This window comes from Pectinophora gossypiella, chromosome 8 (assembly GCF_024362695.1).
Source record: "Pectinophora gossypiella chromosome 8, ilPecGoss1.1, whole genome shotgun sequence".
NCBI lineage: Eukaryota > Metazoa > Arthropoda > Insecta > Lepidoptera > Gelechiidae > Pectinophora > Pectinophora gossypiella.
This window is the reverse complement of record NC_065411.1, coordinates 14649190-14674269: the sequence shown is the minus strand read 5'-3', so window position 1 is coordinate 14674269 and position 25080 is coordinate 14649190. Positions and strand designations below refer to the sequence as shown.

The 25080-nt window shown below is 40.1% G+C and overlaps 2 protein-coding genes across 8 annotated transcripts in view; both read right to left on the bottom strand.

Annotated features, from left to right (window-relative positions):
• Nucleotides 1-224: 224 nt before the first annotated feature.
• On the bottom strand, nucleotides 225-12769 carry LOC126369260 (NAD-dependent L-serine dehydrogenase). The gene is made up of 6 exons (XM_050013613.1): nucleotides 12555-12769; nucleotides 6585-6767; nucleotides 4871-4988; nucleotides 1632-1842; nucleotides 1097-1253; nucleotides 225-415 (listed from the first exon to the last, which is right to left on the bottom strand). The coding sequence occupies exons 1-6, from the start codon at nucleotides 12696-12698 to the stop codon at nucleotides 248-250; spliced, it is 981 nt and encodes a 326-aa protein (XP_049869570.1). The 5' UTR covers nucleotides 12699-12769; the 3' UTR covers nucleotides 225-247.
• Nucleotides 12770-19874: 7105 nt separating this feature from the next.
• The window catches only part of LOC126369256 (sulfotransferase 1C4-like), a 33182-nt gene continuing 27976 nt past the window's right edge, over nucleotides 19875-25080 (bottom strand). For all 7 annotated transcript variants that reach the window (XM_050013606.1, XM_050013602.1, XM_050013604.1 and 4 more), the window contains 5 exons: nucleotides 23770-23869; nucleotides 23123-23445; nucleotides 22243-22337; nucleotides 21619-21784; nucleotides 19875-20285 (listed from right to left, as the gene is read on the bottom strand). In XM_050013606.1, the coding sequence (XP_049869563.1) occupies nucleotides 20152-20285; nucleotides 21619-21784; nucleotides 22243-22337; nucleotides 23123-23445; nucleotides 23770-23869 (818 nt within the window). In that variant the 3' untranslated portion in view covers nucleotides 19875-20151. The remainder of the gene's footprint in view (nucleotides 20286-21618; nucleotides 21785-22242; nucleotides 22338-23122; nucleotides 23446-23769; nucleotides 23870-25080) is intronic.

The following is a 25080-nucleotide window of genomic DNA, read 5'->3' as shown; positions in this document are numbered from 1 at the left end:
TTCACCTTTGAAGAAGAATTAAGAAACTATTTTTTTTACCTTTGATGGGTTTGCTCTTGGGCCCAGACTTGCCCGAAGGCATTGAGGCCTAAGATGGAGTTCGCTCGCCCAGAAGGTGCCTGTTCACTCTGGCCTTCAAAACACCCGGGTTATATACCTTCGGAAATACAGAAGACGGCAAAGAATTCCACTCCTGCCTCATGAAATAAAATAAAAAACGGTAGTATACTATGTACAGTTAGTTTATTCAAGGGTTGTTCTTGTCGGCTTCGTCCTTGAGGAGTTGGAAGATGAAGGAGAAGTCTTTCTGGCCGTATCCGCGTGACTGCACGATGCGGTACAGCTGCGTGGCCACGGCGCCCAGCGGGATGGGCGAGCGGATGCCCAGGGCCATGCCGCTGGCTAACTCCAGATCCTGGAAACGATGAGCGTATATAAAACTGCTGCGTAAATAACTATTTATTTATTAGTTCGTTACCAGGACCGACATAATATATACAGTGTTAGTGACATCGTAACAAATAGGTACTGAGGAGGATGATTCAGACCATGATTCTGAATTGATATCAAGTGGATTTTCATTAGAAAATGAGAATTTTAGTGTATTTTTTTAATTATTTTCCGTTTCATACTTTTGCGACGGAAAATTTCACTTGATATCACCTCAGAATCATGGTTTGAATCATCCCTCAAAGTTTTTGTTACGATGTCACTAGCACCCTGTATTTATATACTATGGATTATCTTACTGGTAGTAACTTATGAATCTGTCTACCTCAACAGGGATTATGGAGAGTTAATATCCATAACAACGTCATAGCATCACGCCTATATCCCCGAGGGGGAAGGCGTGGCGGGGGAGGTTTAGGGGGAGACAGGGGGGGGGGGTATAGTATCCACTTTTCAACAGCTATGTAGGTACCCTAGGTTCGCCCACTATTACATGGGACTTATCCATGTGTTGTCAGAGGGTGTAGTTGGAAGGTATTAATAGTCGAGGGGTGTAGTCGGAGGGTGTAGTCAGAGGGTGCAGTCGGAGGGTGTAGTCGGAGGGTGTAATATCAATCTGTCTGGATAAAGTCATGCGTAACCTCACCTTAACCATGAGCTCGTTCTTGAACCCTCCATCGTAGTTCCTGCTGGATGGCGCGGTGGGGATCAGTCCGGGGACGGGGCAGTACACCTCAGTGGACCACGAGCGAGCTGAAGAGTTGTTCAGCACGTCCAGCAGGACTTGAGGGTCCAGACCCATTCTAGAAATCAGAACATGGACCTTATTACAAAACGAAGACTAAAGCTTAACTGGGTTTAAAATAACGACAAAAAGTCAACGGATTTCAATTAAACTAATTGACGTACACACGTACAGTCATGAGCAATATAATGTACCCACTTTAGGACTCTGTCGCACTAACATATTTGACATTTAGTGAGACTTACAGTTCAATTTGTCAAAAAAGTTAATGTGACATGGTACCAAAGTGTATGATATTAATGCTCGTGACTGTACTTATATAAGAGCCACGCTCTCACGTCGGTATAACATTCTCCATGCTATTTTTTAGGGAAAAATAGGTCAGTGCTAATGCTACACCGACAAGAGCGTGGCTCTTAAATTAGTGATGACTCACTTGATACCCATATTCATGCACTCAGCAGTGGCCATTCCCGTGATACCCATGAGCATGTTGTTGCAGAGCTTCGCCACTTGGCCGGCGCCGATCTCGCCGCAGAAGAACTGCTTGGCCCCCATCGCCTTCAGCAGGGGAACCGACCTGTCGAAGTCCTCTTTACGACCTCCCGCCATGAACGCCAGAGTTGCGTTCTGTGCGCCCATTACACCTAGAAAAGTAAAAAAATAAAAAGATAACACTACGTATAGAACGGCATTTCTCCGCTCCCCACCAGCGGCTGAGCTAGATTTACCTCACCCCTTCAGTCTTACTTTAGTCTTCTATCGTATGAGCGTAAGACATCACACACAGATGTGCGTGTACGATAACGTCAATATGTAGTGTCTGTGTAAAACGAGGTGTTTTGTATGAAGTGTCCGGGGTGTGCTTATGGTCAAAAGTTTATGTTCAATGTAGAATCAATCACCATGAGTTATTTATTACACAATGACTTCTAATTTCACTCGACCATTATAGACGGCGATCTCACCACCTAAGTTGGCCTCACAGAAAGCTCGGTGTAGTGTAGGTACTTAGTTCATGTAGTAGTAGTAACTACTTACTGATGTAAGTATGTAGTCGTTACATGAGCCATGTTAGGGGCCTTTGGCGGCTCAATAATAACCCTGACACCAGGGTTGATGAGATTGGTATTCCACCTCACAACCCACACGATAAGAAGAAGATAAGAAGTGTTCGGATACCATATCAATCAGAAATAAAATAATTTAAACCAAGGTGTTGAAAATACAGCATAGAATATTTAAGAACACAGAGTAAAAATCATAGTACAGTCATGAGCAATATAATGTACCCACTTTAGAACCTGTCGCACTATCATATTTGACATTTAGTGAGACTTACGGTTTAATTTATCAAAAAAGTTAATGTGACATGGTATCAAAGTGTATACATATTAATGCTCGTGACCGTACCTCTGACCCAATTGGGTTATAGTCGTGAGGTCAGATGTGTGTTATATGTGTGATTTATTGTAGATTCGCCGCAATTGGGGGCCGGGCTCTTACCCGGTACAAAATTTTAAAGAGCAGACCTGAGGGTGCCCAGTTGGGCGCAAACCTCGGCTCAGGGCGTCGTCTGAGAATTAATGAGGGAGAAACGTCGACCACGCCGGGAGGGTCAATATCGGGGTTCTGAAGTGTTGGTCCCGGTTACTACTTACTGATGCATGTTACTGAGTTACATGAGCCATGTCAGGGGCCTTTGACGCCTCAATCTTAACACTGACACCAGGGTTGATGGGGTTGGTAATCCATCTCACGACCCACACGATAGAAGAAGAAGTGTTTGTTGTTGCGAGCTGATTGGTCGCCTCTACGACTTGAGTAATCAGCCGGGTCTGCATGACAACCGCGCCGCGCGCGGCGCAAATTATAACGAGCGCTTGGACCAGTAAACGATACGAATGCTATCTACGTAGATAGACGTCAAACGACTATTGGTTACCGTGCAGAGCCTACTGACGACCTGCCGGGTCTCGATATAATTCGCGCCAAACGCGGCGCGGTTCTCATGCGGACCCGGCAGGATCGTATAGGTTGAAGTAGGTACTTGGCCCGAACTGAGAGTAGATAGACCTAGAATAAATCACGTTAATGACATCATGTGTTTATCTATGTGTATGTTTGTTAACGTAATGTTTATCCATTTAGATAACAAATAATTTTATCGCTAGTGTGAAATAAACTTGTTTTTCAAGTTTTGTTTTTCATGGAAAATTGCGGGCCTCTTTATTACTTGTGAAAGTATTTATGAAAGCACTATTTTTTTTTTCACAAATATTATACTGAATATTAAGAATACCACCTGTGCAGGTCAGGTCGTATCAAGGGGTGAAGGATTTGGCGGAGAGGAGAGAGGAATGGCAATTACTCCACCGACAAGAGCGCAGCTCTTAAATAATGAGAGAGAGGTACCATAGTAATTCTCACTGTTCATTGAACACCTATCGTATATAATTATGTATGTAAATAACCATCTTATCATCACTATGATGCAACAAATGCAAGGCCAACGTAAGTTATTATCATATATATTTATGAAAACATTATGTTTGTACGTAAAAATGTAACTCTCCTTCCGAGAAACAGTGAAAAGCATACTTACAATACAAGGAATAAAAATGAAATTGATATTCAAAATTCTAGATTAAGTAAATTAAATTCATCTTTATGGGGTTATGTATAAGTTTTCACAATAAAATACCAGATAATATTCTGAATTTGTCACAAAATAAATTTAAAGCTCATGTGAAGCTTACTTTATGTAAAAAAGCCAATTATTTAAGATTAATAATTACCTAAATAATAAAAATGTCTGGTATTAAATGTGTGTTTCTCTAGTTATTAAATAACTTGTAATGTATACCCTCATTGATTTAAAAGATGTGTTGCTGTTGCAGTTTCTTGTCATTTCTTCTCCTCAGCCACTTTGCGAAATGACGTAAATTAAAAAATGTTACATTGACCTTCAACAAGTTTATCCATGATTTACGTTGAATAAATGATTCTGATTTCTATTTACAGTCATATGTTTAAGTCAGCAACCCAGAGATAGCTAAAGCCCCCTTGTGAACGAAATCAGACCATTTATCTGATAAAAACTGATAATATTGTCACCTGCGCGATTTCAGGCGTTCTGACATAAATCTTTTATTTTGTGATGGATTGGTATGTCATTTTATTTCTGATTTCTGTGGTATAAGAAAACCAGGTATGCTCAAAACTGACAGCTAGCATTTCAAGGCTAGCCCAGCTGACGTCATCTCACCCCGCGATGCCATTTCGTAAAAAATAAATTACCCACGTCCAATGTTTTTAATTTACTTTGAAAAGAAATTTTGAACTTTTAGCAAAAGATTAACGTACAGTTTTAATTATTTTTATATATGTTACAAATAATAGTCATTAAATACATTAGTCAGTAATTCACTTAGATTCCTAGTTTGTTTAGGACATTACAGGCAGATCACCTGATTGTCCGAAAGTAGGATGATCTTTCGGAAGGCACGTTAAGCCGTTAGTTCCGATTGCTACTTACTGATGTATGTAGTCGTTACAAGAGCCATGTCAGGGGCCTTTGGCGGCTCAATAATAACCCTGACGCCAGGGTTGATGAGGTTGGTATTAAACGTCACAACCCACACGATAAAAAGATTATAGTTACTATATATATACCTCCTGAAACAGGGGCATCGATGAAGCCGACACTTTTCTCGGTGGCGACGGGGTGGATCTGTTTCGGCACGTTGGGGTCCACCGTGCTCGAGTCGATGAGGAGAGTGCCTTTGGGGGCCTGGAAACGGAACAAAAAAATACAATCACAGGAAATACGAAATACAATCATCATCATCATCATCAGCCCATAAACGTCCCCACTGCTGGGGCACGGGCCTTCCCTATGGATGGATAGAGAGATCGGGCCTTAAACCATCACGCGGGCCCAGAGCAGACTGATGGTTATTAACGACTGCTAATGCAGCCGGGACCAACGGCTTAACGTGCCTTCCGAAGCACGGAGGAGATCGAGATGAAAACTTTTTTTTTTGTGGTCACCCATCCTATGACCGGCCTTTGCGAAAGTTGCTTAACTTCAACAATCGCAGACCGAGCGCGTTTACCGCTGCGCCACCGAGCTCCTCACACGAAATACAAAACAAAAGAAAAATAGAAAGAGTACAATAGAGAGAGGCCGATCCCTTATCACCATAAGGTTCATCATATCCAGCTTACGACATCATATCAACAGTGGCTGCAAGTTATCTTTGATTACTTGTGGATTTTTTCAGATAATCAGTAATCAATAATAGTTATAATAAATAAATATCAATTCTTAACCCTTTCACGGGCAGAGACCGTGGGACATTGATGGTTCATAATAAATAGTATGACACCTTGGATTCAGAACGTCATTAGACGTTCTGTCCTTGAAAGTGGTGCTAATTCCTGTAAATACCATGTAATTTTATTTTAAGTTAGTCATTTTCTTATCCGCCGAAAAGGAAAGGGACGGGTAATCGACAAGCATAAAATTTATGGAACATACGTCAATTTTAAGCACAAATCTAAACCAACCGTCTAAAAATTTTACATCAGTCAATAACCCGACACAGGTTAGGCAAGCGGACAACGAACCAGGAGCGAGGGAACGAGATAATGCTAGGGAGTTGATGTTTTGTATTATTGAAAAACGTTATTCTGTTTAGTACCTCCAGCGAATTAGGGTTGAACCATCCCATGTTTCTCCCCTTTTCTTTCACTCGATATCACGTGATTTCCAGGATTTGTGCCCGGTTACTGATAATGGTGCTAATTCCTTCTGACGCCATCTATTTTTTTGAAGTTATACCTGTCATATTCTCATCCGCTGAAAAAGAAAGGGTCGGGTAATCGACAGGCATAAAATTTATTGAACACACGTCAATTTTAAGCTGAATTCCAAAACAATCGTCTAAAAAATTTACCTCGTCCAATAACCCGACAGAATTAAGTTGACAGTACACGTCAAGCGGTTTGCAAACCAGCGACGTACCTTTTTGATTCACCCGGGTTATTCATTCATTTACTCATTCTTCGTAAAATTAAGAGCTGTGAATCATCCGTCCCTTTCCTTTTCGACGGATATGAAAATGACGGATATAACTTAAAATAAAATTAGGCGGTGTCTGCAGGAATCGGGGCCATTGTTAAACTACTACATATACCATGGAAGAACAGGAAGGAGTAGATAGATTATGAAGATGAAGAGGACTGTCGTCAGTTTTTCCAACTCGTTATAATCTGGGAGTCTTCAAAGCTAGAGTGATAGGCATTTGCTAGGTACACGTGATCCACCCTAGACCGGTGAGATTGTGATCAAACGCGAGCCTAAATTATTAAAAATAAAACTTACATGGGCAATAACCCCATCCTTGCCCAGGTACGCGTCAAGCACGACTTTGTTGCTGGGCAGGATGGAGACGACCACGTCGGCGCCCTCGACAGCAGCAGCTATGGAGCTGGCTCCCGTGATCCCGTTCTTGGCGGCGGCCGCTAGCGCCTCCTTCGACGGGTCATAGCCGCGGACTGTGAAACCCTGAAAAAAAAGTAAATAAGAATTTTCCCAAAAAAAATATTTTTTCCCTAAAAAATATTTTTACTTCGAATATGATTGCCTTTCGTTTTAGTTTCATACAAGACCATTAACCTGGCCCTAGAAAAAGAAAAGAAGAAAGAAAAAATATTTATTCGACATACTTATTGTTTTCACATATTAAAACAAAATAATACAATTATGAATGTAAGTATGCCGAAACGGTTCCACCTCAGCATAATGCCATAGCCTAGACTATCACGCTGATTTTCAGTTGGAACTGGTAAGGTAATCAGGTAACACATTTAACAAAAAATATACGCGAAGTCTAAGCACATTTTGAATTTTCTAATTAAGTACTAATTAAGTAATATTTTAAATGAACCTGCTGAAAAGTAAAATATATTGTTAATAAAAAAACTATCTAGAGCGACTAGCCGATCATCCGAATTCCCTCGCATCAGAGCTTATAGACCTCGTAAATGTGGTGAAACGACTGAAGAGAAGCCATGTCGTATAAAGTGGGAGGCTGTGACATTGGTTGTGGCTCCTGACACGTCATCTATCCACTCAACGAAACTGCTTATAGTCTAGAGGACTGATTGTAGTTTAAACCAAGAAAAAAAAAGAAAAAAAACTAAATTAAATAAAAGGTATTCGTGTATGTGTGTATGTTTCTGTTCTCATATGTCAGTATTTAGTATGTAGTGCAAAATATATATATAGGTATCTAGGGGGGACAAAACACATTTCTCGGGAATGCGGGTTTCCTCACAATGTTTTCCTTCACCGCTGAGCACGTGATAAACATTTATGATCCAAACATGAATTCGAAAACAAATTCATCATTGCTTTAGGCCCTGGATTCAAACTTGCGACGACAAAGTGAGAGGCTAGCGTTCTAGTTCTACGGTTCTACCAACTGTGCTACCACGGCACACCCATATAAACATTGTTCCTTACTTATTTAAAAATAAAAGTACATTATTGACCCTTACAGAATTACAATTTATGTTTAAGAATAAAATAAATTAAAGTAGGTACTTAAGTAAGTATACTAAGTAACAAATCTGTTTCGTTTAATCTCTCAAATGACAAAATGTTCCATTAGGGTCCTAATGTAATGAAAATCGAAGGTCTAACGCAGTTCACCCCTCGACCTTAAAATGTTTCACTCAGAATACTCCATCTACATAATTTAGCATAATCTTTGCATCCATTGAAAGGATTTTAATTTTAAATTCGCCAAAAGTAACATAAAATGACATTTGGGAGTTTTTCTTGGCTCACCCGTTTTTGCGGTTGTTGTTCGAAGTTATGCAGATACGTGAATAATTCGTTTCATCCATACATACATAAACTCACGCCCGTATACCTGACGGGGTAGGCAGACGCAAACTTTATTTAAAAAAACCTATTTTATAACATGAGTTGTTGCTTTTTTTGAAGTCACTCATTGTATAAAATAGAATAGAATAGAAATAGTTTATTAAAAAAGGGCGCCACACACAAAAAAAGACCATGACATCATAATATTATCAAATTTCCACTAAACAATTACAAAAAAAAGCAAGAAGGCGGTGGTGGACTGAGTGCCTCCCGTCCAGCTGATTTCTTTAAAAGGGGCATTGTTATGGTATAAACAGCCTTGAAACGTCACAGGCTTTCCTTCAATCAACAAAAGTGGATATGGAGCATAATCGCTGCTCCACTGCGGGTTGGTAGAGACATTTTTTTATGTGCACGTGGTATTAATTTATCATCTTCTAGCGACTCGACACCGCTTCACCAGGGCCTTAGGGCAGGTGCAGAGTACTGCAGTTAATGCACACCTTTTTATAACAGGACTTATTGTAGATTTGCCGCAAATGGTATTAACTATTTGGCCGGACAAAATTTAAGACAACAGGTCTGAGGGTGACCATTTGGGCGCGAACCTCGGCTCAGAGCGTTGTCTGAATGGAAGAATATTTGAAAGAAATAATCGACTCTAGCGGGTCGATAGCTATAAGCGCTGAATGAGGGAAATCGTCGACCACGCCGGCGGTAAATAATGTTATTATTTTTTTTTATTTGAACTACTTGCCCCTATTGTTTGCTGCGCCCTAGCATGGCGATGTACGTATATTTACTACAACACCTTGTATAACTTGTGACTTCAAAAAAGTCTCGGCACAGGGCCCTAGACGTTCTTTAAAAAAAAATCATAAAATATTTTATACAATTGAGTAATTTAGCTGCCGAATATCAGTTCTCAGACAGTTAATCCCATGCATTCATATCTTCTAAATAATCACTAACTTTATAATAACCTTTTTTGTGAAGTTTCTGTTCGAAGAGGGCTATCGCGGATTTTAAACTTTAAATGTTTCTTTACTTAAAATACTTACAATATTACATTACTAACAAACATTTTAAAGTGACGAATGTTACGTGATGTTTTGTTTGTAACTGTTAGATAACACCATGCTCTATCCTTTTCCTTCCTCAAACGTTAGAATGAAACAACATTATCATGGCGTTAGTCAATGGCAAATGTCAATAACCATCGTTATCATTATGCTGTATTATCAGTTAAACGATATAACATAGCGTAGCATCACACCTGTATCCCCGAAGGGGTAGGCAGAGCTGTATATAAACCTACTCCTCGCCAGCCTATTTGAGGAGCGAGTCTATTGCCACGATTAACTATGACCCTTTTTTCTTTGACATGACTTATTGTAGATTTGCCGCAAAAGGCATTAACTACTAGGCCGGACAAATGGGGAGCGCTGAGAGCTCTCACCCGGTACAAAATTTAAGACAACAAGCCTGAGGGTGCCCAGTTGGACGCGAACTTCGGCTCAGGGCGTCGTCTGATAGGAAAAATATTTGAAAGAATTAATCGACCCTAATGGGTCGATAGCGATAAGCGCTGAATGAGGGAAATCGTCGACTACGCCGGCGGTATCGGGGTTAAACTATGGTCCAAACATGAATTTAAACTTGTAAAGTCGCATTCAGTGGTTTCAATGATAATTATTGGAAATGTTTCTGTAACAATATTTGCATGCTATTGTTGATAGCTGATAAGGAGGGACTTTTATGAGCCTGTACCCTTTTCAAAAGCAAATAAAGAGTATTTCTATTTCTATTTTCAAGCACGTGCCGGGACTCAATCCAATGACACTACGGTTATGGATTCCGACCAAAATCCTCCACAATGTCACTGGTCTAAAATACAGAACTATTATTTGTGAAGTTATAAAAACATAATTTGATGCCTAAAGTTGAAAATGTAATCTGAAAGTCAAACAAACTCATTATGTACATCTTATCAAAGATAAACTTTGTTAATTACGTAACAATTGAATAAATAAAAATTACCATTACGTAACTGTTGATAATATTTTTTTTTATGTCAGTTGTCGTTAACCCAAATTGGACACGAGAAGGTGACTTGAATACTGGTTAGAAAATAGCAAATAGGGCAATATATAGGCTGTTTATGATTATGTTGGTCCAGTGGTTGAGCGTTGGGCTCACGGTCCGGAGGCCCCGGGTTCGAATCCCGGTGGGGACATATCACAAAAATCACTTTATGACCCTAGTTTGGTTAGGACATTACAGGCTGATCACCTGATTGTCCGAAAGTAAGATGATGCGTGCTTCGGAAGGCACGTTAAGCCGTTGGCCCCGGTAACTACTTACTGATGTAAGTATGTAGTCGTTACATGAGCCATGTCAGGGGCCTTTGGCGGCTCAATAATAACCCTGACACCAGGGTTGATGAGATTGGTATTCCACCTCACAACCCACACGATAAGAAGAAGATAAGAAGTGTTCGGATACCATATCAATCAGAAATAAAATAATTTAAACCAAGGTGTTGAAAATACAGCATAGAATATTTAAGAACACAGAGTAAAAATCATGGTACACTAATAACATTAATGGTTTGCATACAATAAACGGACGAATTGCCAGAGAATACACAATTCAATTTAAATAAATTGACACAAATGTCACAGTCATTGTCGAACACGTTTAAAAAAATCGGCTATCGTAAGTACCTATGTACCATCATAATGGTGCTGATTTCAGAACACACCATCATATTTTATTTTAATTTAAACCTGTCAGTTTCTTTTCCGCTGAAATCGAAAGGAACAGGTATAAAATGTATGGAATATACTTACGTCAATTTTAGGTAGAAATTTAAAAACCACCCCAAAATTTTACGTTGGCCAATAACCCGACAGAATTGCACGCATAATAGCAATCTTAGAGACTAAATGCGGAAAACAGAGCCCACGAACTAACTAACTAACTTGACAAAATTAAGATGACAGCACACGTGAAACGGGTTGAATATCAGCGAGAAGCGTATTCTATTCGCCCGGGTTATTCATTTATATATCTATCATTAATTTTAAAATTAAAGTTGTCAATCGTCTCTCCCTTTCCTTTTCGGCGGATAAGAAAATGACGGGTATAGCTTAAATTAGGATGTGTTGGAATCGTGGTCATTTTATGTACTTCTAGTTATATTATACCATTGTATCTAACACCATTTCTGTCACGATAGGAGCGTTTATTCTTATCAGGAATGTTATGTCTAGCTAATACATTATATATACCTCAGATCTATGAAAACAAAAGAGCCGTGGTCGCCTAGTTGGAAGAACGCTAGATTCTCACTGTCAGGTCACACAGCTGCTTCGAATCCAGCATGTGCCTAAGGGCAGCTACACACATAGTCGGGCTGGCATGAATCGGCACAGCCGGGTAGTAGATAATAATGTAGATGCATGTTGGAAAAAAAGCCGTTCGGCTTTCACTAGGCGGGCCGGCAAAGCGGGCCTTCAGTTGCTTCGGGTCGGCTTTGTCGTTCCACAAGCACTGCCGAATCATATTGTCAACCCGAATGAACTGCCCAATCGGCACAAGCCGAATAAGTGCAGTAATTACATCGGGTCGGCGAACCGACTATGCCGGCCCGACTATGTGTGTAGCCACCCTAAAGTGTCTAAACCCAATGATTTTCGAATTTGTTTCCAAATTAATGTTCGGATCATAATATGCTTATCGGGGAATCGGTGAAGGATGACAAACGCGAAAAAACCCACATTCCGAAAAAAATAGGTTTAAATTTTCTTTACCTATCCTGTAATTGGACAGGTTTTCCTTCGGGTCGAAAGGACCTAGACAATTATACAGTCGGTTGTTTTAAAACCGAACCTATTATGTCTTCTGATTAACATTTTTAAGAACAGAACGTCTAATGACGTTCCGATTCTAAGGTGTCATACTATCTATTATGAACCATCAATGACCCATAGTATCCGCCCGTGAAAGGGTTAAGTAAGCGGTCACCTTGAAATGCGAAACAGTGCTAAGGAAGATGATTATGGTTTCAAGTATAACATAACAGTGGTAAAAGAAATCTTTTGTTTTATACATAAAATAAGTTTTACATCAACAGATTCAAGCTTGTATTGTATGTAGGCATCCCAGTTACTAGCGAACACGATGAATTTTAATAACATAGAGCCAAGTAAACAACTCAAGGAAAGGTGACCTGTTACCAATTTACTGTTAAACATGTATCATAACATCAGAACCATCAGGATTAGTATCAAACAGTTATCAAGAAGTTGAGAAACCAAACACTTATTTATTTCGATCGTAGTAATATTATTTTTAAATTAATAAACAACACCTACGCACAACCGGCGCCGGCGCATATTCGCACACATTTTGGAGAATGTTAACACTGAAATAAACACAATAATAATTGTATCTCACCTTTTTCGCGAGATTCGCGGCCATGTACCCTCCCATATTCCCAAGACCGAGGAACGCGACATTTTTGTCTGCTTTCGAACTGTAAGCCCTCTTTGTGAACGTGACGAATAAATACTGACTATTGAGGATCGACCGCGCCGCCATTTTGAATTCCTAATTTAAACACGTTCGGTACCGGCGCGGGCGCAACGCAACTGGACTAGATTGTCTTGCGTTTGATTAAACAGTTGAATGGCTGCGCTCGGAAACCCGCTCGACAACTCTTATCATTTATTTACACTTTATTACCATTAAACATAATTTTTGTAATGGTAAACCTTACCAACTACTTAATGTTAGTTCATTTAGTTATTGTTAGCATCAATTCTGAAAAAAAAAGATAGGCAGAATGCATTCAACTTGGGTATCATTCAGAATAAATTCGAGTCTTCAATATGATTGGCAAACAATATGATTATTGTGGGTCAATGGGCGGCCTCTGTGGTGCAGTGGCTGAGCGTCGGGCTCACGATCCGGAGGTCCCAGGTTCTAATCTCGGTGGGGACATACCACAAAAAGTACTTTGTGATCCCTAGTTTGGTTAAGACATTACAGGCTGATCACCTGATTGTCCGAAAGTAAAAGAATCCGTGCTTCGGAAGGCACGTTAAGCCATGAGTCATGGTTGTTACTTACTTCTGATGTAAGTAAGTAGTCGATACATGAATCATGAGAGAGGCATTCGGCGGTTCAATAATAACCCCGACACCAGGGCTGATGAGGTTGGTAATTTACCTCACAACCCACACGATAGAAGAAGAAGGGTCAATGGGCAGTTTAAGAGTCCTACCTGGTTAGGATAACTTGTTTTTACGTGACTTGCCTCATATGGAATGAAGTACTTCGCCAAGCAATGATTGATGGTCAATCTACCTGAGCTATAGCGTCGCCAGGCTTCTTTGGGCCGCCTCCTTTTGCGTTTTCCACGCGCACACCAGGTCAGAGCTCAAAAACCGAACATACCAAAAATAATTATTATTATTCAACCCGTAACAATATTCGAACGTGTTGTTTGTGATAGCAGTCTGACGTCACTATCTGTATCGTACATTCATACCTACATTTATATTTAGTGAGGATTATTTTAAAAGATTTTGTTTGTCAAGGCCACAGACTGTCGCCAAGAGGCGAGCCTATGACACGCCTTCCTTATAACTGTCAGAGAACTCATACCTGTTATCCTGTATATGAATGGACAAAACCTAGATGCGTGCTAGGGGTCTATGTATATTGGCTGGCATACTTTTCGATACTTATGTCTATTTTTCATCCGCAAACCATCTAACTAAAACTGTGACACATTGGTGCTAATTCCTGTAAACACCATCTAATTTTATTTTAAGTTATATCTGTTATTTTCTTATCCGCCGAAAAGGAAAGGGACGGGTAATCGACAAGCTTAAAATTTACGGAATACACGTCAATTTTAAGCAGAAATCTAAAACAACCGTCTAAAAATTTTAAATCGTCCAATAACCCGACAGAATTATGTTGACAGCACACGTCATACGGTTTGCATACCAGCGGGATACCTTTTTGATTCGCCCGGGTTATCAATTCATTTACTCATTCATCATCCGTCTTTTCGGTGGAAATGACAGGTATAACTTAAAATAAAATTAAATGACGTCTGCAGGAATTAGCACCATTATTTTCATTTGTCCCAAATTGTTAGACCTAAATTTTGTATTTTTATTTATCCTTTTTTTGCATTCGTCATAATTATCATTTAACCTAATTCCGGAATACACACACAGGTCACAGTACTAACTTATCATTTTTTTGACTATTGTAGATTTGCCGCAGATGACATTAACTACTTGGCCGGACAAATGGGGAGCGCTGAGGGTTCTCACTCGGTACAAAATTTAAGACAACAGGCCTGAGGGTGCCCAGTTGGGTGCGAACCTCGGCTCAGGGCGTCGTCTGAGAGGAAGAATAAGTATTTGAAAGAATTAATCGATAGCGATAAGCGCTGATTGAGGGAAATCGTCGACCACGCCGGCGGGGCGGCAAATCTACAATAAGACACGTGTCGTGTTTTGACGTCAAAAAAAATCCCATCGACATTCAGAATTTGCCTTTGAACTGTTTTAAGACAGTAGTTAAACAGAAACTTTGCAAAAAATATTATTATAAGTTTACTTAGTGATTATTTAGAAGATATGAATGCATGGGATTAACTGTCTGACAACTGATATTAGGCAGCCAAATATTATATGTTTATTTTTTAATAAAGAACATCTAGGGCCCTGTGCCGAGGTTTTTCTTGCAGCTTGTTTTCCCCGGCTACAGTTTGTTAGAAGCTGCTTGTTTGTTAGAATTTTTAGGCGGATGAGACGTTCGTTATGTAAAAATTGACGATTCAAAGTGTAACTATGTTACCTATTGAATAAACATATTTTTGAATTTGAATTAACACGGGAAATAAACTTCAATAGAGTTGCAAAATATTGACAAATATAACGCCCATAGCAGTTAATAAAGCTCAGTAAACCGCCATTCTCACCATTGGCATTAAAATCTGAATATTCTCGCAGTTTTTTATCGATGTACACCATTTTTATGCGGTTGGCTTGCCAAACGACGCCGTTTAGCTAGTGTTATTCTTTTAATGGGTCCAACTTTTTTATTTATTGCTGGCTAAATAATAGTGGACTCCGGCTAAGAGCTGGTGACCCAACTTTACATATTAATATTAACGATTTGCATCGCCATCAAGTCTCGCTAACTTCAATTGTAAGTATTTATTACTCTACTGAATTTCGCCCGGAACTTTGTCGGTATAAATACCGACAAAATTTGTCGGTATAACATAAGCTATGCCGAGGTTTCTGTTAGACCAAAGTCATGGTGAGCCGTATAATAATAATAAAAAGTTTATTTAGGTAAAATATACGACACACATATACATTTACAACATTAATTTTCATTTGTCCTAAATTGTTAGATCTAATTTTTGTATGTTTTTTTATTTATCCTTTATTTAGCCAGCAATAATAATGAGAATCAAGCCGGTAGACCACAGCACCACAGCGACTATTGATGGTATAAATACTTAAACATCATCTCTCTATAATTTTCCCGGTTGATTAATGCATTATCCCTTTTCACAGGGTCCGCTTACCTAACCTGAGATTTGAAGGGAAACCAGCCGAATACAGGTTAGGTCACATACCTCCGAAAATGCATGTCTTGGGAATGTGGGTTTCCTCACGATGTTATCCTTCACCGCTGAACACGTGATAATCATATCTGATCCAAACATGAATTCGAAAACAAATTCGACAATCATTAGTTTAGGCCTAAAAAGGTATAAATACTTAAAACATACCTACATAATATAAAATATGTATTATATATATGTCCCACTGCTGGGCCCAGGCCTCCTTTCATGGTCAACTAAACACCCGAATTTCCGACCGCTGGTACTCATGGAGAATATATACCTATTCCTTTAGTCAACTTGTTCAAGATGATAAGCATTTCACATTTTGTAGAACATTTCAAAACAATGTAGGTATGTTGAAATTACAGTTATAATGTTTATAGGCTTTTGTGAGCTTGTGTTTTATCTTAATTATAAAACGTTCATTATATGTAATGTAAACAATGAGACATCTTATCCGACGACCAGAGTCCTTTTAAAAACTCAATGTTGTACCATTTTATATAATTACTAATTACTTAGTACCTGAATTACAAATACTAGCAAAACGAGCAAACACAAACCCGGTCTACGACGATCGGTTGAGCGCTCTCCACTTGTCCAATCAAGTAGTCAAATCAGCACGAAACCATCTACAATGAATCACAATAAATAAAAATATCACATTTTCCTTTCGTTAACACAATAGCAATGTCACCTTTACGAACAATTGCTCTGTTCTTTTCACAAGGCGTTATTCTAGAGTATGAAACACTGACAAGGCGTGTTCATTTATCGGTTGATTAATGCAATAATTACAGCACCTTCATTATAAACAAACAATGAACCTACCTGGGCCGCCATTGTTTGTTTCGGTTTACCTTTTTCAGTAGAAACGTGATATGCAAAATGGGCCTACACGGGAGAATAGAATAGCTACCTACTACATGCTTTGTGAGCCCTGAAGTTAATTAGACTGATGTAATACTATGATGAAGAAAGGGATGGAGGTAAGGTCGTCCGCCCGATATTGGAGGGAACACTACATTTTAATTAATCTTCAGAGTAGGTAAGCGGACCCCGTGAATACGCGATAAAAATGCGGCCGAGCAACAAATAGCATATCGATCGTCGACTTATGCCACGTAAGCTCATTTTTTGAAAAATCATTCTTATGTAATTTCTTCAACAGAACCTCCATTTCAAAAAATTGAGACCACTTATTTTCACTTAGCTTGAAGCTAGCTTGTCTATTTAGAAGTTTTCTTAACAAAAATCACACCCGAATGATTTTTTTTTTGGCGAATCTGCGGTTTTCTTCAGCCATATTGTAGCTGAAAATCTGCGCTTTGTTCGTGAGAGCAAAAAACTTACGCTAACCGTTTTGCGCTGTTGCAACACACATACATAGCTGGCGTGTTCAATACAGAGCTTCGCCTCTGTTGATTAGCTGTCTGTATTTCATCTTTTTTTTTTGCATATTTCTGTAGGACACACGGTGGTGTGGCACGGTTGCAGAGGCGGAGATGGGAGCCATCGGTACGGCAATGCAGGATGGAAGGGGCAAGTCACAGGTACTGTAACCTGAAACCTGACAGAGGGCAGTAGGAACTGTCCGTATTTAGAGGCGGAGGACAGGAGTCCTAGTTCGGCATTGAAATAGATTACTCTTCATGTGATACTCGCATGGAGAATGCTACACCGACAAGAGCGTGGCTCAATCAATCCGTGTCTGTGGTGTCCTAAATAATGTTTCTTTCTTTTCTTACAATCAATCATCACATCACTAATTTAAATTAGTGATGTGATGATGACTCGTCTTCGTTTTGGATGAAGTTACTATAATAAATACTTAGTATGTAACTTCGAGGAGGAAAATAAGGAGCTCGGTGGCGCAGCGGTAAACGCGCTCGGTCTGCGATTGTTGAAGTTAAGCAACTTACGCAAAAGCCGGTCATAGGATGGGTGACCACAAAAAAAAAGGTTTCATCTCGAGCTCCTCTGTGCTTCGGAAGACACGTTAAGACGTTGGTCCCGACTGCATTAGCAGTCGTTAATAACCATCAATCCGCACTGGGCCCGCGTGATGGTTTAAGGCCCGATCTCCCTATCCATCCATAAGAAAGGCCCGTGCCCCAGCAGTGGGGACGTTAATGGGCTGATAATGATGATGTAACTTCGACTATTCATTATTTTAACGACATTATGATAAGTGATGAGTTTCTATGGAGTAAATAAGTGCTTTTGTCTATCTTTTTTCAAAAAGGCGGTTACGTGATTTTCGCTAGAAGGCGACCGTAAAGCTGTTAATACCGTAAGATCCATGGAAATTATTTACAATATATGGAGCGATGCAATATTAGTAAAGTTTCAGGGGAGTGTTACAAGTTGGCAAGTTAGACCGATATGTTAGAACTTGTTTAATTTATGGCGAGATTATTGCAAAGCCAGCGTTTTGATTCATTGTCTTGCTCGCTTTACTGTCCTGGAAGCACCATACGTTCACATACATACACAAAACCAGTTATGTGCGGTTCCATAAAAGGCGCAAATATATGTATATTTAAAGCACATAATAACGGGTTCTTACCGCGTTTAAATGGGGATATGAGACTCCCGATATATCGACACTGTTGCAAGTGCCATGATCACGGGATGACTGATGAGATTGGAGTGGAGTAGGTAGATCTATAATTTTCTACGGGCAGACACCGCATCGCGTAAACTTAAAACAATATATTTATACTATGAAATTGTTTTACCTCTATTGTAATTCAGTCTTTTCTTATATATTACAGCGTAAATAAATAAAACACAAATTAAAAAATCAAGACACATTTAATATACCTTACATAACAATAATTATTACAAATAAGTAGGTACTAAAAATAACTCATTATATTTACTTATCTAAAACATAACGGCAAAATGATGTCCGTCAAATATTTTCTAACCCGGTGAAAAGGAAAGAGACGATAGGGCTGTCAACTAGATATATTTATTCGAATTTCACCTACAATTTAACTTCGGTTTCGTACTTAATTTTGTATCCAGCTTAATATTAATCTATGCGAGGTAAGTTGGCTTTGGCTTGAAAGTTTATGACATTAACGCCGCGTTCAGGGACACACAGCGCATCGAAAAGCGCGGGCTATCGAAAAAAGAAACGTGTAAGTACTAAGCGTTTGGAGAAGCTTTTTTCAGGCGTTTGTTTGAATTGTAGCGTAACATATTATGGCGGGTGACGCCGCGGGCGTCGCAGCGGGCAAGTTGAAGGCGATGCGGCGGGCATGCGGCAAGCGACATGGCAGGAGACGCGACAAGTGACGCGGCGGGCGAAGTGGCAGACGACGCGGAGGCTAACGCGCCACGAACCGCTATGTCACGGAACTGCGCGCGCCGTTTGAACGCTGTTTGACGCGTTACTTGACGCGCGCCTTAAGGCTGGGTTTCTACTGACGCGGAGATGGGCGGAAAACAGCGGAGATGTACGGATTTGACCAATCACAGCGTTCGAGAGAACGAAAAACGAAGACGCTCTGTCACTCTCTCCCTCATGGTGATTCGTCGATTCCTGCACACCTCCGCTCCTCTCAGCTCAGCTCCGCGTCAATGGAAACGCAGCCTAACGCGCCACCTCTTCATGAACAGAGAAAACGCTTGACGCCCCGCGTATCCCTGAACGCAGCCCGACGGCAAAATGACTTACCTCATCGACCATAAACTGGGTAAACTCTTGAAAAGGGTTTTGGTAAGGGCTCGTTTACCAGATGTAATGCGCACTTAGATCTTATACCTAACATAGGTAATATAGATCGTTTACCCTTTTGCATCCGCCCCATAGGAACATTGGAACAGTTTTTCGTATGATATACAAGAGGAACTTTATAAATATTAACTAGGACTAAATCTTAATTGAGGAGCTCGGTGGCGCAGCGGTAAACGCGCTCGGTCTGCGATTGTTGAAGTTAAGCAACTTTCGCAAAGGCCGGTCATAGGATGGGTGACCAAAAAAAAAGTTTTCATCTCGAGCTCCTCCGTGCTTCGGAAGGCACGTTAAGCCGTTGGTCCCGGCTGCATTAGCAGTCGTTAATAACCATCAATCCGCAACTAGACCCGCGTGATGGTTTAAGGCCCGATCTCCCTATCCATACATAGGGAAGTCCCGTGCCGCAGCATGAAATCTTAATTTACATTACACCCCGGACACTCCATGCAAAAATCTCATTCTTACCGAGTGCCGTCTTATCGCGTTAGTGCGAGTGAGACAGATAGGCGCGGGTCATTGAAGACTAAAGTACGACACAAAGGGGGTGTGAGAGGGTTGTGGGGGGTGGGGGTGAATTGGTGCGGGGCGGAGAGTTACCATTCTATACGTATCTAGTATTATTCCCTATTCTATGCCTACGTCTATAGGGTAGTTGTCTCACGCATCGGAAAGGAGGGGTATTCTAAATCGGTACTCTTTAGCCTCTCTATAAGGAACTCCTCAGCTTGCAGCGTCATTTTGTCGTCGAAATGTGACTTCCAGCCTCCTGCTTCACCTGAACAGAAAAATAAAAGATTTTGTTTAAATATTCGACCATTTGAAACAGTAACTTACAGTATTTTCTTCTTTTTTCAACGTGACTTATCGCAGATTTACAAAAAAAATATGTTAAAATGCAGAGGCGTTAAAAAATTAGATTTAACGAACTGAAAATAATTACTTAAAAGAAACATCATTCGTTTTGGCATTGAGCTGAATCATCTCCCTCATTATCCTGTACGATGTCACTAACTCCCTGTATTGTGCTTCTTGCAACAGGACTTTCAAAACTAAATTTGGTTTTGCTAGTCACGCCCGCGCCCATGCAAGAGCCCAGGCTAACACTAGCTAAGGGTGTCGCCGTCGACGGATACGTCTGGGAGGACATCATCATCATGTTCAAATTCCGAATTGTACACATACATACATACATAAACTCGCCCGTAATCCCTAATGGGGTGGGCAGAGCCACAAGTTATCAAAGACGACTTGCAGCCACTGTTGATACGATGTCGTAAGCTGGATATGAATTGTAGTTATGCCATTGATGTATAATTATGTTTCCTACTACGTATAGTATGTGTTAAGTAGAAAAGTATCTCGACTGATACATCACTATGCTAATGAACGTCTAGCTTCTTCTATCGTGTGGGTTGTGAGGTGAATAACCAACCTCATCAACCCTGGTGTCAGGGTTATTATTGAGCCGCCAAAGGCCTCTGACATGGCTCATGTAACGACTACTTACTTACATCAGTAAGTAGTAACCAACAACACTAGCTGACAATACTATGACAAATCTAATTTTTATCGCGCATTGAAGCTATTGTAAAATGTTATCTTTATTAGAATATAATTAAAGTTATCAATCGATTCAATAAATTTTGTCGAAATGGATAAGTTTGTTTTTTTCCCCTAACACGCGTGACACGTGATTATGTTCGTATTTTGATAGAACGACATGAATTATTTAGGTTGACAGCATTGTTGCTGGCAACACAAGTATAAAAATAATTCATATTTTTTGGCATGGCAATGTTGGACAAATCGAATGGCCGACGTCTCCCGCGAAAATGTAAAAGTGTATTTTAATAACAATTTAATTAAATAGTGACAAGAAACAATCTGGTGTTTTGCTGCAATTGGAACTGGAACCCTCGACTTCTCACCATCTACTATACCTACAGTCCACACACACCAAGAGCCGAAGAAGCACCAATCGACAAAACGACATAATTACATCGTCAGACTCGATAAAAAGACCGTGACAAAATTTTGACACGTTGCGTATGTTAGCCCTATTGGTCCTTTTGTTGAATAGGTAATTTTTTGGCGTTTTTGGGTCTAACCTTTCCTCACGAACTGCACGGGATTGTTGTCACCAGTGGTGTTGTTGACGCTCTTATTCTTCTTGAAGGTGTTGAAGTTGAGGAAGGAGGCCAGCTGCTTCACCTGGGCGTCCGTCGTCTGCCTCCCCAGGAACTCGCTCATCCTTCTTATCTCGTATGGCAGATCCTGGGCAAACCCATAATAAATTGGACTAAGTCAATCTACTGTCCTGTTTAGAAAACGCGTGACTTTCATCGCAGTGTCAAAGGTTCGAATGCCGGTTTAGACTCTAAATCACTGGATTCGCCTTTGAATTGGATCAAAGATAATTGATATCACGTGGTTTCCAGGCTGAGTAGATTATATTTGAATGAAGTAATGGACCCTAGTGGGCTGATAGCAGTAAGCGCTGAATAAGAGAGTGAGCTGATGGGCCCCTATGGCTAACGAAAACAGGAGGGTTAAAAAGGCACATCGAAGCAATTCATCTAAAAAAGCAATATTGCAACTTGACATTTGCGCATATAAATGTAAGTGCGCAATGCATACAAATGTCAAATAGCAATATTGCTTTTTTAGATGAATTGCTTCGATGTGGCCGTTTTAACCCCCCAGTTCTTGCGCGTACTAACTTATGCACTTACCTTAATCAGATCTTCATAGAACACGAAGTGGAGGTTGGGATGACTCCTCTGTTTCCATGCCTCGTTGGTATGCTCTATTATTGGACACCACGGCACTGGAAACAAACACTCCCATTACACTAAACTGAAGTTTCACTAGCATTAATAAATTACGTTGAAAAATAATAGATTACGAAAAACAATCTATGTTCTGTGGTTCCACGATCTCCTAGGGTGGCTTGCATAAGGGTCTTTAAACATGTTTAGTGGCCCACTAAACATGTTTAAAGACCCTTACGCAAGCCACCCCTAGTCTATCTGGTCCAATCTTCGTAACTCTACTCCACTGCAGGTTTAAAGAGACCCACCCAAACCTTGGTTAGCAAAGGTTGTTTTATAAATTAATGCGGGCACCTCTAATTATCTAAACCACAACAGTAATCAAAACCGATCTTCTGTTGTGTGGGCTTCTCAATAAATGTTTCTTGTTTCTTGTTTCTTGTTTCTTGTTTCTTGTTTCTTGTTTCTTGTTTCTTGTTTCTTGTTTCTTGTTTCTTGTTTCTTGTTAGGAGATGGATTACCAACCTCATCAAGGTGTCAGGGTTATTATTGAGCCGCCAAAGGCCCCTAACATGGATCATGTAACAACTACGTACATATATCAGTAAGTAGTAACCGGGACCAACGGCTTAACATGCCCTCTGCAGCTCGGATCTTCTTACTTTCGGACTAACGGGTGTGATCAGCCTGCAATCTTCTAACCAGGATCCACAACGAAATTTTTATGATATATCCTAACTGGGATTCGAACCCGGGACCTCCGGATCGTGAGCCCAATGCTCAACCACTGGTCCACTAAAACCGTAAATCAAAATCAATAAAAACAAGTAGACAAACTTACACAGATCTCTTCTAAAAGCTTCCCAGAAGTTGATCATAGTTGCTCTGGCCAAATTCTTGGCAACCATCTTGTGTAAATAATAATAGGACACGCAGACGTCTCGAGGATCTCTTGCCACGTAGACAACTTTGGCAGTGTTTATCAGGTCTGGAGGCAGTAAGGACAAGGGCAGATGTGTCTTGATGAACCGGGGACTTGGAGCCTCTTCAATGGTCTTCCAGCTGGGGGTTTTGACCGCTTCGTTCAGCCCTTGAAAACTGCCCAAGTTCATGAAGTCTGCCTTGATCAATTCTACGGCTATTTCTGGGATTTTCGATGTGATTCTGGAAAAATATACTGGTGTTACTATTTATATACACACGTGGAAAGCAGAAGATAAGGATTTGTCCAGTAGAGAAATTTTATAGGATCTTCATAAGGGCCCTATCTCAATAGGACACAGATTTATAAGGTATTGTGCGCAACATTGTTGGCTGTTGCCCTCTAGTCTAGTTGTAAAGCAAGTAGCCCAACGAGACTAGAGTGCGTTGGTGAAGTTCTATTTTTACTCTAAGGATGGCGCTGTCTATTGACAGTTTTGTTGGTGGTGCACTATGGCCCAGACACCATGGTGCCCCAGTGAGGTATGGCTCTAAGAGCTTACTTACTCTAACATGGGAAACCTCTCAAACAAAGGTTTCTCTCTTGCAGTGTTGAAGTCCAGGTTGTTTTCTAGCAACCACACCAGCTCTTGTGACCAAGTTGTGCCTGGAACCATGGAGTAAGTAATAAAAAGGCAGTTCAACTGCAGTTCAGCTGATTCTAGTACACACCATTTAAGTTTATTTTTTATCCATAGCCGTAACAATTAGTAGCAAGAATTAGCCAGGACTCAAATCTAAAAGGTTAATAAGGCAGCCAGACATTCTAGTTCAGTACAATTAGTGATTATAATTCAATACTAGAGCCAATAAATCAGAAGCTTCAAAATTTCTTATTTGCCATGGACAAGTTATAGTTTATAGTTTATTAATCATTTAGAATATAAAACAATATTATGTCAGCTATTAAACCGTTAGTTCAGTACAACAGACTAATTTTTCATATTATGCTATCTAGCTTTGAAAAGGTTTGTACGATACAAACTTCACAATAAAATAAGACTAAATAAAATGAACCACTTGAAATCATGGGAAAGAGCACACGTTATTAGTCCGGTCAATAAACGGGTTGTAGAGTGTGGTGTATCATAAGTGTAGTCGTAAGATTTTAACTCCCTAAATACCCTGACATATTCCTGAAAAATAAACTTAGGATCCCTCTCAAGTACTCTGCAACCCCTTTTTTTTCGAGACAAATAGACATTTGTCTTTTGTTCGAGACAAATGGCTCGAACTTTAATAATAAATCATAATAATATCGTTTACCTATTTCAGATTTAAAATCCAAACATTAAAATAGATACCATAAACAATCAAAATAGTAAAAATCAAATACAAATTCAAATTACAATTTAAAACAATTTAAATTCAAAATCAATAAAGTCATAAAAAAAAGAAATCAATAAATAAAAGTGAAGTGACCAGTGGTTCTACGCGGTATGGTGGCCTATCCACACCGTAAGAAAAGGCGCGTCCCACCGGTCCACCAACGCCCTAAGGATGTCGTTAGGGCTGTCGCGCGTCCTAGCTAGAAAGGAAGCGCATCGCTTTCTAATAATGGCTGCAAAACCGTCAACGCAACCATTCCCGACGCACTACAACGCCGCCGCAGCCTCATCAGAACCCTGAATGCGTTGTTGTATTGGACGCGCAGGTCGCAGTATGCGCCACGTACTATATGTTGTGATATGATATTGAGATTCGACCTATCGGTTCTATTCCATCTAACACAAATATAACATAGGCGTGGCATGAAAATCAATAATACTGGTAGGTAGGTACAATCTACAAAATGACACGGGCCAGATAAACGTATGC

Coding starts and splice junctions, on each gene's coding strand:
- LOC126369260 (XM_050013613.1), bottom strand. CDS start 12,698: ATGGCGGCGCGGTCGATCCTCAATAGTCAGTATTTATTCGTCACGTTC. Junction 1,843..4,870: donor CGATGCCCCTGTTTCAGGAG/GTATATATATAG, acceptor TTACTTTTCTAG/GTGTAATGGGCGCACAGAAC. Junction 1,254..1,631: donor TGCATGAATATGGGTATCAA/GTGAGTCATCAC, acceptor TCTGATTTCTAG/AATGGGTCTGGACCCTCAAG.